The sequence below is a fragment of the Pristiophorus japonicus genome, chromosome 1 (genome assembly GCF_044704955.1).
Source record: "Pristiophorus japonicus isolate sPriJap1 chromosome 1, sPriJap1.hap1, whole genome shotgun sequence".
Lineage (NCBI taxonomy): Eukaryota > Metazoa > Chordata > Chondrichthyes > Pristiophoridae > Pristiophorus > Pristiophorus japonicus.
Window position 1 is genome coordinate 196,999,641 of NC_091977.1, and position 14,114 is coordinate 197,013,754.

Sequence of the window (14,114 nt, forward strand, 5' to 3'; positions counted from 1 at the left end):
TACTATTAATATCAGCATTGGACTGGGTCTGTGGAGAACATAAGAACATAAGAAATAGGAGCAGAAGTTGGCCATATGGCCCCTCGAGCCTGCTCCGCCATTCAGTAAGATCATGGCTGAACTGATCTTGGCCTCAACTCCACTTTCCTGCCTGTTCTCCATAACCTTTGACTCCTCTAGTTCAAGAATCTGCCGATCTCAGCCTTGAATATATTCAATGACTCAGCCTCCACAGCTCTCTGGGGTAGAAAGCTACTGAGTCTGATAGTGTGACAGAGCTGAATTAATGTAAGCAGATGCAGGGACTGAAATTGCCTCTTTTAAATACCACATGGATGAACTTCAACAATTGTACATCCCTGTCTGGAGTAAAAATAAAACTGGGAAGGTGGCTCAACCGTGACTAACAAGGGAAATTAGGGATAGTGTTAAATCTAAGGAAGAGGCATATAAATTGGCCAGAAAAAGCATCAAACCTGTGGACTGGGAGAAATTTAGAATCCAGCAGAGGTAGACAAAGTGTTTAATTAGGAGGGGGAAAATAGAGTATGAGAAGAAGCTTGCAGGGAACATAAAAACTGACTGCAAAAGCTTCTATTAGATATGTGAAGAAAAAGAGATTAGTAAAAACAAACTTGGATCCTTTGCAGTCAGAATCAGATGAAATGGCAGACCAATTGCACAAATACTTTGGCTCTGTCTTCATGAAGGAAGACACGAATAACCTTCCGGAAATACTAGGGGGACAGAGGATCTGGCAAGAAGGAAGAACTGAAGGAAATCCTTATTAGTCAGGAAATTGTATTAGGGAAAATGATGGGATTGAAGGCCGATAAATCCCCAGGGCCTGATAGTCTGCATCCCAGAGTACTTAAGGAAGTGGCTCTAGAAATAGTGGATGCATTGGTGATCATTTTCCAACAGTCTATTGACTCTGGATCAGTTCCTATGGACTGGAGGGTAGCCAATGTAACACCACTTTTTAAAAAAGGATGGAGAGAGAAAATGGGGAATTATAGACCGGTTAGCCTGACATCAGTAGTGGTGAAAATGTTGGAATCAATTATTAAAGATGAAATAGCAGCGCATTTGGAAAGCAGTGACAGGATCGGTCCAAGTCAGCATGGATTTATGAAATCTTCCAGAATTCTTTGAGGATGTAACTAGTAGAGTGGACAAGGGAGAACCAGTGAATGTGGTGTATTTGGACTTTCAAAAGCCTTTTGACAAGATCCCGCACTAGAGATTGTTGTGCAAAATTAAAGCACATGGGGTAATGTATTGATGTGGATAGAAAACTGGTTGGCAGACAGGAAACATAGAGTCGGGATACACGGGTCCTTTTCCGAATGGCAGGCAGTGACTAGTGGGGTGCCGCAGGGCTCAGTGCTCGGACCCCAGCTATTTACAATATACATCAATGATTTAGATGAAGGAATTGAGTGTAATATCTCCCAAGTTTGCAGATGACACTAAGCTGGGTGGCGGTGTAAGCTGTGAGGAGAATGCTAAGAGGCTGTAGGGTGACTTGGACAGGTTAGGTGAGTGGGCAAATGCATGTCAGATGCAGTATAATGTAGATAAATGTGAGGTTATCCACTTTGGTGGCAAAAACATGAAGGCAGAATATTATCTGAATGGCGGCAGATTACGAAAAGGGGAGATGCAACGAGACCTGGATGTTATGGTACATCAATCATTGAAAGTTGGCATGCAGGTACAGCAGGCGGTGAAGAAGGCAAATGGCATGCTGGTCGTCATAGCTAGGGGATTTGAGTATAGGAGCAGGGAGGTCTTACTGCAGTTGTACAGGGCCTTGGTGAGGCCTCACCTGGAATATTGTGTTCAGTTTTGGTCTCCTAATCTGAGCAAGGACGTTCTTGCTATTGAGGGAGCGCAGCAAAGGTTCACTAGACGGATTCCCGGGATGGCTGGACTGACATATGAGGAGAGACTGGATCGACTTGGCCTGTAGTCACTTGAGTTTAGAAGGATGAGAGGGGATCTCATAGAAACATATAAAATTCTGACAGGACTGGACAGGCTAGATGCAGGAAGAATGTTCCCGATGTTGGGGAAGTCCAGAACCAGGGGTCACAGTCTAAGGATAAGGGGTAAGCCTATTTAGGACCGAGATGAGGAGAAACTTCTTCACTCAGAGAGTTGTGAACCAGTGGAATTCTCTACCGCAGAAAGTTGTTGATGTCAGTTCGTTAGATATATTCAAGAGGGAGCGAGATATGGCCCTTGTGCCTCAAGTGATCAAAGGGTATGGAGAGAAAGCAGGAATGGGGTACTGAGCTGAATGATCAGCCATGATCTTATTGAATAGTGGTGCAGATTCGAAGGGCCAAATGGCCTACTCCTGGACATATTTTCCATGTTTCTATGTTGTATGTTTTTTTAAGAGCCGTTTGAGGCGGTGCTGTTGTGGAAAGCACTCACCACTCTGTGCGGAGTCGCCGATAATCGCGACATTGCCTTCATTTATTTTTGGGGCGGTGGACATTCCCGCTCCGCTGGTGTTCCCATCCTGTCGATCCCTTACCAACAGGCGCCAACCCTCGTTCTGCCCTGTGTGGGAAATTGCCCCGTGGGAGTGGATCGGCCGCCACTTGGTGCCCCCGACAGCTTTCCCCTACGGGAAGGAGAGGGCGCACTGCTGCAGCCGCCATTTTATCGTAATCGTCGGCCAACTCCGAGGTCGGCCCGACAATGGCGGCCACGGGTCCAACCTGGTCGAAATTCTCCCTGGTGGCCCAGTGGGTGCCACTAACATGGCTTGCAGAGTTTGCAGGGGCCCTCCCCTTTAACTTGAAGGGGAGGGATGTTGCTACATGTCAGCGCCACGCAGGACGTCCGCATCGAGCTGATATCATCAGCGCCAACCGACGTCTGCCCCGCTCCACGCCAACTCCCGCCCCAAACACCACCCGGAAGAGAAAACAATTTAAAAAGAGCTCAATTTCGTTCCACTCTCCGCCCCAATACATGGGGGGAAGAAAAATCTTAAACGGTAGTTACGCCCTCTTTCAGTCGGGGGGCAATTTCGGCACCACCATCTTTGACTTGTGATGCTTTAGCTGTTTTTATATTAAATTCTGAGAGCCAGCGACATTTATGCTTGGTTCCACAGACCAGCGGCAGATTTGTAAATGCAGGTAAAACTAGATCTAACCAGATTTAACAGCATAAACTGGGAGCTGGCCCATGGATGCCAGGGTTCCAGCAGCTGACTTAGATGACGACAATATAAAAGCCCTTAATATTTCTTCTATACCACCATTCCCTGACAACATGGGTTCAGCAGAGTTAATCTTACAAAAGCATGCTATTGGTAGGGAGCCTCATCTGCTGGCTATACATATTGGGTAATTACAGATACAGTGCCCATGATTTTTTGATATATTAGCAAGACTCCCCACTCTCAGTTCATATTTGTATTAAACAAATTCCAGACCTGTCTTCCCAAGACAGAAAAATAATATTCAATTCGAGGCAGAATTTGAAGTGAGGAAACAGCTGTAATAGGCATAATGGAAACATGGCTGCAGACAGGACAAGATTGGCAGTTAAATATTACAAACTGTAATGTATTTAGAATAGATAGGGTAGGAATAAGAGGTGGCGGAGTAGCTGTGTTAACCAGAAATAACATAATGGCAGTAGCAAGAAAGGACATAACTAACAAAGAGATAGAACTAGATTCCATATGGATTGAGGTAACAACAACAACTTGTATTTATGTAGTGATTTTAACGTAGGGCGCTTCACAGAAACATTATCAAACAAAAGTTGACACCGAGCCACACCAGGAGATATTAGGGTAGATGAGGTGGGCTTTAAGGAGTGTCTTAAAGGAGGAAAGAGAGGCGGAGAGGTTTAAGGAAGGAGTTCCAGAGCTTAGGGCCTTGACAGCTGAAGGCTCAGCCAGCAGTGGTGGAGTGATTAAAATCGGAGATGCTTAAGAGGTCAGAATTGAAGGAGCGCAGATATCTTGGAGGGCTGGAGGAGATTACAGAGATAGGGAGGGGCGAGCGTATTGGCGGGATTTGAAAACAAGGATGAGAATTTTAAAATCGAGGCATTATTAACCGAGAGCCAATGTCATCATTATCATAGGCAGTCCCTTGGAATCCAGGAAGACTTGCTTCCACTCTTAGAATGAGTCCTTAGGTGGCTGAACAGTTCAATACGAGAGCCATAGTCACTGCCACAGGTGGGACAGACAGCCTTTGAGGGGAAGGGAGGGTGGGACAGGTTTGCCGCACGTTCTTTCCGCTGCCTGCGCTTGTCTTCTGCATGCACTCGGCGATGAGACTCGAGGCGCTCAGCGCCCTCCCGGATGCATTTCTTCCACTTAGAGCGGTTTTTGGCCAGGGACTCCCAGGTGTCAGTGGGGATGTTGCACTTTATCAGGGAAGCTTTGAGGATGTCCCTGTAACGTTTCCTCTGTCCACCTTTGGCTCATTTGCCATGAAGGAGTTCCGAGTAGAGCGCTTGCTTTGGGAGTCTCGTGTTTGGCATGCGGACAATGTGGCTGCCCAGCGGAGCTGATCAAGTGTGGTCAGTGCTTCAATGCTGGGGATGTTGGCCTGGACGAGGACACTGATGTTGGTGCGTCTATCCTCCCAGGGGATTTGTAGGATTTTGCGGAGACATCGTTGGTGGTATTTCCCCAGCGACTTGAGGTGTCTACTGTACATGGTCCATGTCTCTGAGCCATACAGGAGGGCGGGTATTACTGCAGCCCTATAGCAAATGTAGGTCAGCGAGCACAGGGGTGATGGGTGAACGGGAATTGGTGCGAGTTAGGACATGGGCAGCCGAGTTTTGGATAACCTCGAGTTTACGAAGATTAGACCTTTGGAGGTCAGCCAGGAGTGCATTGGATTAGTCAGGTCTAGAGGTTACAAAGGCATGGATGAGGTTTTCAGCAGCAGATGAGCGGAGACGAGCAGAGTCAGGCGATGTTCCAGAGGTGGAAATTGGAGGTCTTCGTGATGGTGCAGATATGTGGTCGGAAGCTCATCTCGGGGTCAAATATGACACCAAGGTTGCGAATAGACTGGTTCCGCCTCGGGCAGTTGCCATGGAAATGGGTGGAGTCGGTGGCTAGGGAACAGAATTTGTGGCGGGGACGGAAAATAATGGCTTCGGTCTTCCCTATATTTAGTTGAAGGAAATTTCTGCTTATCCAGTACTGGCAGTCTGACAATTTATAGACAGTGGAGGGGTCGAGAGAAGTGATGCCGAAGTAGAGCTGGTTGTCGTCAGCGTACATGTGGAAACTGGTGCTATGTTTTTGGATGATGTAAATGAGAAGTAGGAGGGAACCAAGGATGGATCATTGGGGGACATCAGAGGTAACAGTGCAAGAGCAGGAAGAAAAGCCATTGCAGGTGATTCTCTGGCTATGACTGGATAGATAAGCAATGAACTAGGCGAGTGCAGTGCCACCCAGCTGGACAACAGTGGCGAGGCATTCGAGGAGGATGAGTGTCAAAAGCTGGAGACAGGACGAGGAAGGATAACTTACTTTTGTCATAGTCACAAGATGTCATTTTTAACTTTGATAAGAGCTGTTTCGGTACTGTGGCAAAGGATAGTAAGTTATCGGCCACATTATTAGGGGTATAGTGGAAAGGAAGTGGATGGAGAGATTTGTAAGCAAATCTGTGAAATGAGTAAAAAGAAATACAATACCATTCATGGGGATTTTCAATTCCCCCCCAAATAAACTGGCATCGGGAGGATGTGAAAGGGGATAAGGGAATGGAGTTGTTACAGTACGTACAAGACTTCTTTCTGACTTTATGTAAGAAGCTCAACAAGGGAGGAAGCACTGCTACACCTAGTAATGAGAAATTAACACAAGAAGTAAATGTTGGAGAACAATTCGGGACTGATCACAATATAAAAAGTTTAAGGTAATGATTAAGAGAGATACGGGGCTCAATTTTTCCCAAAGCTGTTTTTTGGCGTACTTGAAGAGTTACGCCCCTTTTTTGGGGGCCCAAGTTTCCCCGTTTGATTTTTTCAATTTTGGGGGTGGAGCCTTGATCTGCGGCAAAAAGATCGGGTTGCCACGGTAACCAGGAACACAATGCGGGCTGAGGCTGGAAAGTGAAATATAGCTCGCAACCTGCATAAGCACCTTAAAATACATTGCAGCAACTTCACAAGCACACTTACATTGCAGCAATTTACCTCCATTAAATTATTAAAGTCCCCCTCCCCCTCCTCTCCCCCCCGGATGCCGGTGCCAATCCCCACTCCTATCCCAGGCTGAAGGGCCTCCCGGTCCCACTCCCCCACACCTAGCCCTGGCCGAGTGGCCTCCTCCCTCCCGATCCGTCACCTAGCCCTGGCCGAATGACCTCCCGGTCCCCGCACCTATCCCAGGCCGAATGGCTTCCTCCCTCCCGGTCCCTGCACCTAACTATACCCGAAAGGCTTCCCTCTCCCTCTCTCTTACCTCTCCTGCTGCTGCTGTCCGGGCATCTGCTGCACTTACCTGCGCCAATTTCCTTAACTCACCAGAAGGTTTTTTTACAGCAGCCACATACGCTGGCCTAAGAAGAACTGGAGTAACTCTCAGCTGCCCAAATTTGCCTAAATGGCCAGAATTTGCATGAGTGGCAGGTTGCGCCCCCTTTGGCTGAAAAAAAAACGTACCTGAAAAAATCATAATTGACTGAGTTACGCTGGTGCAAATTGATCGGGGAAACTTGTTTTTTTTTAACTTGTGCCAAACAAAGCGGCCAGGGCCAAAAAAAACGGCGCAAATCACTGGGGAAAATTGAGCCCATAGATAGTACAAAGGCCAACGTAATAGATTGGAAAAAGGCCAACTATGAGGGAGGTAAATTGGAGAAAATTATTGACAAAGAGATAGAATAGCAATGGACAATATTTAAAGGAGAAATCAATAAGAGTTCAGGAGAAATATATTCCACTAAAAAATAAGAACAAAATAGCCTAGATTGAGACACCATGGAAACATAAAGAGCTGAGAATGAAATTGAATCTAAAGATAAAAGCATACGCAACATACATAGTCAGTAATGGAGACAATGACTAAAGGGAATATGATCAGCTTTGGAAAGAGGTAAAAATACAATTAGGCAGGCAAGCAGGATATATGAAATGAAAATATCAACAAATATGAAAATAAATAGTAAAGTATTTTACAGGCACATAAGTAACAAGAAGAGAATTAAGATAGAGCCACTAAAGAGTGACAGGAGATGAAACTGGATGGCAAAGATACTGAATAGATACTTTTCCTGAGTTCTCACTGATGAGGCTAACATCCACTCGCGGGCAGGGTGGAAGTTAAAGGGGAGGTTGCGAGCACCCTGCGCCGCCATCTTGGAGGTTTTGCTGACTTATCGGTCGGCTCGATTTCTTCGCCCCCTTCGTGGTCAGGACTGCCATCGTGCAGCCCAGCACTCCGTTTTGTGTGCCGGGCTGCGGCCTTGGCACCACACTGCCCTGGTGGCCCAGTGGAGGCCAGCAGAGGACCGGCAGAGTGCTCAGAGGCCCCCCCCTTAAGTGAAGGGGAGGGGTGTTGAACCGCGTCAGTGCTACGTTGAACATCCGCGTAATGCTGCCGATCGCGCCCCAGCGTCGCCCTGGGACTCGCCCCAAGAGGATGTGGAGCGCGCAACATTGCTCTGAGGGGCGGTGATCGGCAGACACAGGAAATCCCACCATGAGCCGGGACTGCCCCAAATCGGGGTGCTGGGGAATTTTCCCCCCAAGAATCTTTGCTAATCGATCAGATAACAAAACATCGAAAAAAATAGTCAGCTTGTATTTCTAAAAAGCGCTTGCTTAATCAGCCTTGCTAAATTCTTTAAAGTAATAACAGAAAGAGTACGCAAGGATGGATGTGGTATACATGACTGTGAAATTCACCACCTTAGCGCCAGTAGTTATGGCCGTTTTTTGTTAAAAATGGTGTTGCCTCACTTCCGTCCACTTCCAGCTCGACCTGCACTAATTGCCATCTTGGTGAGGGTGATAGCGTGAGTGGGACGGCAGTATGCAGGTCGTTATGACAGTCAGTGAGTAACGCTGATTTGACACACGGCCTACCATTTAGGATGTTGTCGTTCCGTTCACTGCCCTCTCCCAAAGACGCACAGCTGAACATGTGTCCAGCTGCACATGGGAATCCCTCACCCCGCCCACTGGTGCTATTTAAAGGGAAACATCCAATTTGTAGGTAAGTTGATTGTGGCTCTTGCAGAGTTTTTAAGAATACTGGGTTTCTGGAAGATATTTCAAAAGTTGTTGATGTGTGCAGGGAGTGCTGCTGGACATTGGGAAGGTATTGGCTGCTCCTGATAGGGCTCTGAGAACACCACTTTCTCCCAGTCATGGGGGCTCGAGTTGCAGTCCCCCTCGTGATGCGGCACGACGGGGAGATAGAGCAAAGGCAGCAAAGAAGAAAAGTTGCTCACAGAGGGAGGAGGAGGTGCAGGAGGGCTCTCAGCAGGAGGTCTTACCCACCTTGGAACTTCAGGAAGCACTACTCCAGCTGCATCTAAGCCAGGAGCAGTGTGTTTAGTAGCTCTGCTTCACCAAGGAGGTGGTCACAGAACTCTGGCACCTCTTGAAACCAGCCCTGCAGCCTGAGAGCTGACAATGGCGGCTCTGTCAGTGGCCCTCAAGCTTTCATCAGCGGTTCCTTCCAGGTTCGCAGGTGACATAGCAAACATCTCATAGGTCGCCGTCCATCACTGCATCCAGGAGGTCACAGAGAGAGAGGACTTCATTGTCTTCTCTCTAAACAGCGAGAAGCAGGAGGAGCACGCATGTGGCTTTGCCAGGATATCGGGCTTCCCCATGGTTCAGGGTACCATCGACTGCACACATGTGGCTTTGGGGCCATTGCATCTGAATGGTGGATGTTCTGTAACCGAAAAGCCTTCCTGTGTTGGTGTGCAACCACGCCCAGCCCAGGGCATGAGGATGAATGTCCTGAATCCTGAGAGCAGTAATGATGCCTTCATCCTGTGCCAATCCGCTGTGCCTGCAATCTTCTAGCCACCACATCGAACCCATTCTCAGTGCTGGGCTGAGCATATCAATCATGTTAATTAGCAGGCAGCACGAATGTCATGAATCATGAGGGGTCTGGACAGAGTAGATAGAAGGAAACTGTTCCTATTGGCAGACGGATCGAGAACATTTAAGGTGATTGGCAAACAAACCAAAGATGACGTCAGAAAAAAACTTTTATGTGCAGCGAGTGATTAAGGTCTGGAATGCAAAGGTGGTGGAGGCAGACTCGATCTTAACTTTCAAAAGGGAATTGAATAAGTATTTGAAGGAAAAAAAGTTGCATGGCTACGGGGAAAGGGCAGGGGAGTGGGACTAGCTGAGAGTCGGCATGGCTCGACGGCCGAATGGCCGCCTTCTGTGCTGTAACCATTCTATGATTCTATGATTAGGAGAATGCACATACTTGAAATTAGGCTGAGGTTCTTTTCTCTGGTAATGAGAAGATTAAATGGTGACCTGATAGGGGTCTTTAAAATTATGAAGGGGTTCGATATGGTGGACGTGGAGAAACTGTTTACATTTGTGAGGGAGTTCAGAGTAAGGAGGCATAAAAATAAGATAACCATTAACAGATCAAATAAAGAATTTAGGTGGAATTTATTTATACAGAGTAGGGAGAATATGGAATTTGCTGCCACATGGACTGGTTGAATCAGACAGCATACTGGCATAGACCAATTGGGCCAAATGGTCTGTTTCTGTGCTGTGGATTCTATATAAATCTATGTAACCTTTCTTATTTTCTTATATTTTCTTTTGGTGTTTTCATTATTATTATTATAATAGTCTCATATGCACTGTTCTTCAATTGGTTTCTGACCTCTTTATTTATTCATGGAATTCTGAAACTACCTGTACTAGTATTAACCTTTTTTAATGAAATATATATATCTATACCTATGCAATCTACCTTGGAGTGAGTATTTCTCTATATAAGGTGAGTAATAACTGGAACAGAATGCCAGGAAGGGTGGTTGAAGCCAGCATTTAAAAAAAATGGCAAATGCTTTAAAGTGAAGTTGGGAGGGTTAGTATTCTGGAACATTGAGATTAATTGGGTTGAAGGGCCTGCTTCATCCAAACTTATCTTTTGATCTTGTGCTAATGCTAAATTAACGTATTAATTACATTTTTTCCTATTTTCAAGATGAGAGTTTTCTATTCTAAGTAATTTTATCATTGTAATAATAAATGGGCATATAAGCTGTACCACAGATGTAGTGTAGTATAAAATTCATCCTTTAGTGATCGACCATATATATGCAACCATTATTGCGCAAATATTATTTGTTGTCACTGGATCGAGGAAGAGGCTGTTTTCATCTATGCTGAAAGTAAAGTAACATCACATTTTTTTCTTTTTCAGTGATTATAGCTTCCTGTGACCAACCTAACTATATAAAAGAAATGACTTACACAAAAGAAGATGATGCTGATAAAGCCAATAATTCAAGTCATATGTTGCTGGAACATCAGAGTTTGATTTTTCATTCAGGTGAGTAACTCATCTTAGAAAGCTTTTTTGCAGCAGTTGGGTGTAACATTTGATTTCAGTGTCCCTGGGCTAGGGGAAAGGAGAAATCCAAGCAGGATTCCTGCTCCTGATAGCAATCTAGTGAACCCCTGTTAGAAAGTATGCACATATTGGACAGAATCTGCCATAGTTGGGTTGACCATGATGGTTGAACAGCCCTTTGCACAATATGCTTGATGGTGACTTTCACACCCTTGATCCTCACTGGAAAAATGGAAGAAGCATTGTGAAAAAAAATAAACACGGCAACTGTGGGAAACATGACATATTGGAAATACACTGCTGTTCTATTGGTAAATCTAAAAAGGCAGGTTAATATCCATAAGCAAAAACAACCTGAAACAATGGCCTGTCTTTTATTTCAGATAATGGTGGACCTGCTTAATGTTTCAAGCATTTTATATCATACCGTTTTACTGAATCCAGCTCTTCTACTGTGGTTAAAGCTGCGAGTTTCATTTATATTTTTGATTCTGTTTGTTCAATGTGACTTCTTAGTATTAGATAATTTCTCTCATCCCATGTAGTTAAGAAGATGAAAAGAAACTTGCTCTCAGACATTGAACATCATATTGAATGCACACAGAGGTACGAGCGAAGAATATGCTTTTTAATTTTCCCTCAAATGATCAATACTTACCCTGAGAAGAATCTCAAGTTTGAATTGTTCAGCGTCTAAAAATAATAAATTAATGAAACTATTTCACGTTAGGGGTGGTATTTCATTCTAAATAATATGTTCCTGATAGTATTAAACTGGAGCAATGCAGATTAGAAAGAGACACTGGAAGCTTGATTTTAACTCTCAGGCAGAAACACAATCTAGTGAGTGGCGTGGCTGTCCGGGGCAGCAGCAGGCAGGTATGGCTGATTTTAGCATGCCTCTTGCCGAATTCCTGACTGTAATATATTTGCTTCATAAGTTCTTTGCTTAAGAATTCATAGCAACTGGCTGAGGTTTTATTGAGTCTTGTGGACATCACGTGACTGGCTAAGCCCCTCACAATTCACCAGCTCTACAAACCTGTGAGCATACTCACAGATGCATACATTACACCGACCAAACGGCCAGAAGTCAGTGGCCAGCAACTGCCCAGCTTAAAATCGGGCAGTGGGAGGCCACCGCCGCAGACCCAGTGGTAACAGTCGCCGGCTCAAAGTAAGTGTTCCATGCGGGGAATCCTGATGGGTGGATGAGGGAGGAAGCCCGGAGCAGGGGCGACCCAAGATTTCCTCCTGCACCCAGAGGAGCACTTTGTTCCTCCTGGCTCTCGAAGGAAACTAAAAGAAAATTTTAAAATGTACTTTTCTGGACCTCTTCTCACAGTTGCTGCTGTTGCCTGGTGGGGAGGCCTCCATTGCTTCTCCACTCAAGTCTCAAATTAATATGGCAAATCGGGACCTGCTGATGTCATCGGAGACCAATCTGCATATTTAAAGTGGACCCCGCCAGCTTGCACAGGTGTTCTTGCCGCCTGCAGTTTAAGATTGCAGTCGGCCAGAACAGGGTGGGAAAGGCGTGGGTATGTAGTCTGCTTCATTTTAACTGGTGGATTGGGAGTTAAAATTGAGCCCTCAAACTCTAAAATTAGAACCCAATATTTATTAACTGTATTTTTCTTTGTACAGATCTGAACACCAAACAAATGGCCGTGTCCGTCCAGCAACCAGCTACAAGCAGTCTGCATCAAGGGGGTTTACAGTCACAGCATGAGATGCAGCTGTTAGTGCAGGCGCACTCGTTTGTCCCGCAGGAAAGCAAAAATGGACAAGAAGATGGGGCTGAGGAGGAGAACATATTCTACTTCTGAATGTCCTTCAACATTAGCACTTTTAAGTCAAACTGGAACAACGTGGCCACCTTGACCTCTTGGTCACATTCAGTTAAATGTTACAAGTAGTGAAATCTGGTAGTTAATTCTTTACTAAGCCTTGTAGACCCAGATATGCTTATGGACCTTGAAGTTTCATGAAATTTATTACACTTTTCAGTTTAGTGATAAGATTGTGACATATGAAATAATAAATCAGCTGTTTTGTCATGCTAGCTGATGCAGTTATAAATCAGAATAGACCATATCTAATTTGCAGGCTTCTAATTTCAAGGGCAGGTTTTGAAATTTTACCTTCAATTCATAAGTTATTAATTACAATAATCTGATTTTCTTAATCAAGGGTTCAGTTGCTAAGGTTAAACACTATCTTACTTACTCAGTTTAAATTTAATTTTACCAGGGTCACAGTGCTCTCCAAGTTTGCAGGTTACATTTTATTTTATTAAGTCTACTGCCTGTAGTTATTAAAGTTGTTTTGTGTGATTTATTGCCCACTTAGCCATCACTAAAGTTGGTTTTCAATTGCAATTTGATCCTCCGCATCATGAATACAGTATACGATATATATACACACATATTTTCAGTCACATATCTTGTGAGGTGTTTGATCTGTTGAAGTCCATATTTTTGTATTATCCTTTCACATACTTGGAACATAGACGTGTTCTGGCCTGGGAGAGACCATTGTAGTCCATCTGACTAGTCCATAAATACGCAAATATCATAAACTACTAGTTTCTCATAACCTTCAGTTGCTTTCTGTGACATAGAGCCACCCAATTCTCTCTCGAATTTTCCATCTCCATTGATTGCCCAGGCAGTTTGTTCCATATACTCACCATCCTCTGCGTAAAGTAGTTAAGTCAAAACTGCCTGTTCACTTCGGTTCTTATGAGCCTGTGTCTGTGACCCTTACTTTAGAATTTGTGTTTATGTTAAATATAGTACTGTATTAAAGAGTTCAGTTTATCTGTACTTCTTAGATTCTTGAACATATCAATAACATTTCCTATGTGTGCCCTCCTCACAGTTCAGGTACCTAATCCAAAGTATCAGTTTAGTTCACTGTAATGTCCCCACTGCTATGTTATCCTCAATGTAGTATGGTGACCAGAATTGCATACGGCACTCCAGGTGGTGCCACAGCATTGCTTTGTACTAGTTCATTGCCATTTTCTGAGATTGTGCTTTATCCCTCTGGCTGCAAATCCTAAGATCTTGTATGCTTTTTTTATTGTTGCTGCGCATTGTCCTGATTGTTTCAGAAGACTACCCACACATACTCCTGGATCTCCCTGCTCTGCTGTGACCTGCAGAATAATGGCAATTAGGTTATAATCTCGCTGCCTAATCACCTTCCTCGGTCTCATCACTTTGCGGATAGCATTTGCCACTTATCAGTCCTATTTCCCAATTGAAATTTCCCTTTGTATTTGCTCTGTTTGTTATATGTCGCTCTTTCCTCCTTCACCCACACACCCAGATTTCATAGTATCAGCATACATTGCTTCTGTTCCCAGTTCCAAATAATTTTCACATGTATTGCAAATGATCCCAGCACTGATCCCCAAGGTACCCTGGTAGCCATCTCCTTCCTGCCGATGCAGCTCCGTGTACCCTTCATTTCCTCTGATTCAGCCAATTTTCTCACTTCAGAAACTTGGCTGTCA

At 44.7% G+C, this 14,114-nt stretch overlaps 1 protein-coding gene across 1 annotated transcript in view; it reads left to right on the plus strand.

The window, feature by feature from the left end:
• arhgef28a (Rho guanine nucleotide exchange factor (GEF) 28a) overlaps positions 1-12,678 on the plus strand; it is a 484,332-nt gene extending 471,654 nt beyond the window's left edge. Inside the window, exons 35-36 of the mRNA XM_070876112.1 lie at positions 10,451-10,570; positions 12,239-12,678. Of these exons, the coding sequence (XP_070732213.1) occupies positions 10,451-10,570; positions 12,239-12,420 (302 nt within the window). The 3' untranslated portion in view covers positions 12,421-12,678. The remainder of the gene's footprint in view (positions 1-10,450; positions 10,571-12,238) is intronic.
• The last annotated feature ends 1,436 nt before the right edge of the window (positions 12,679-14,114 follow it).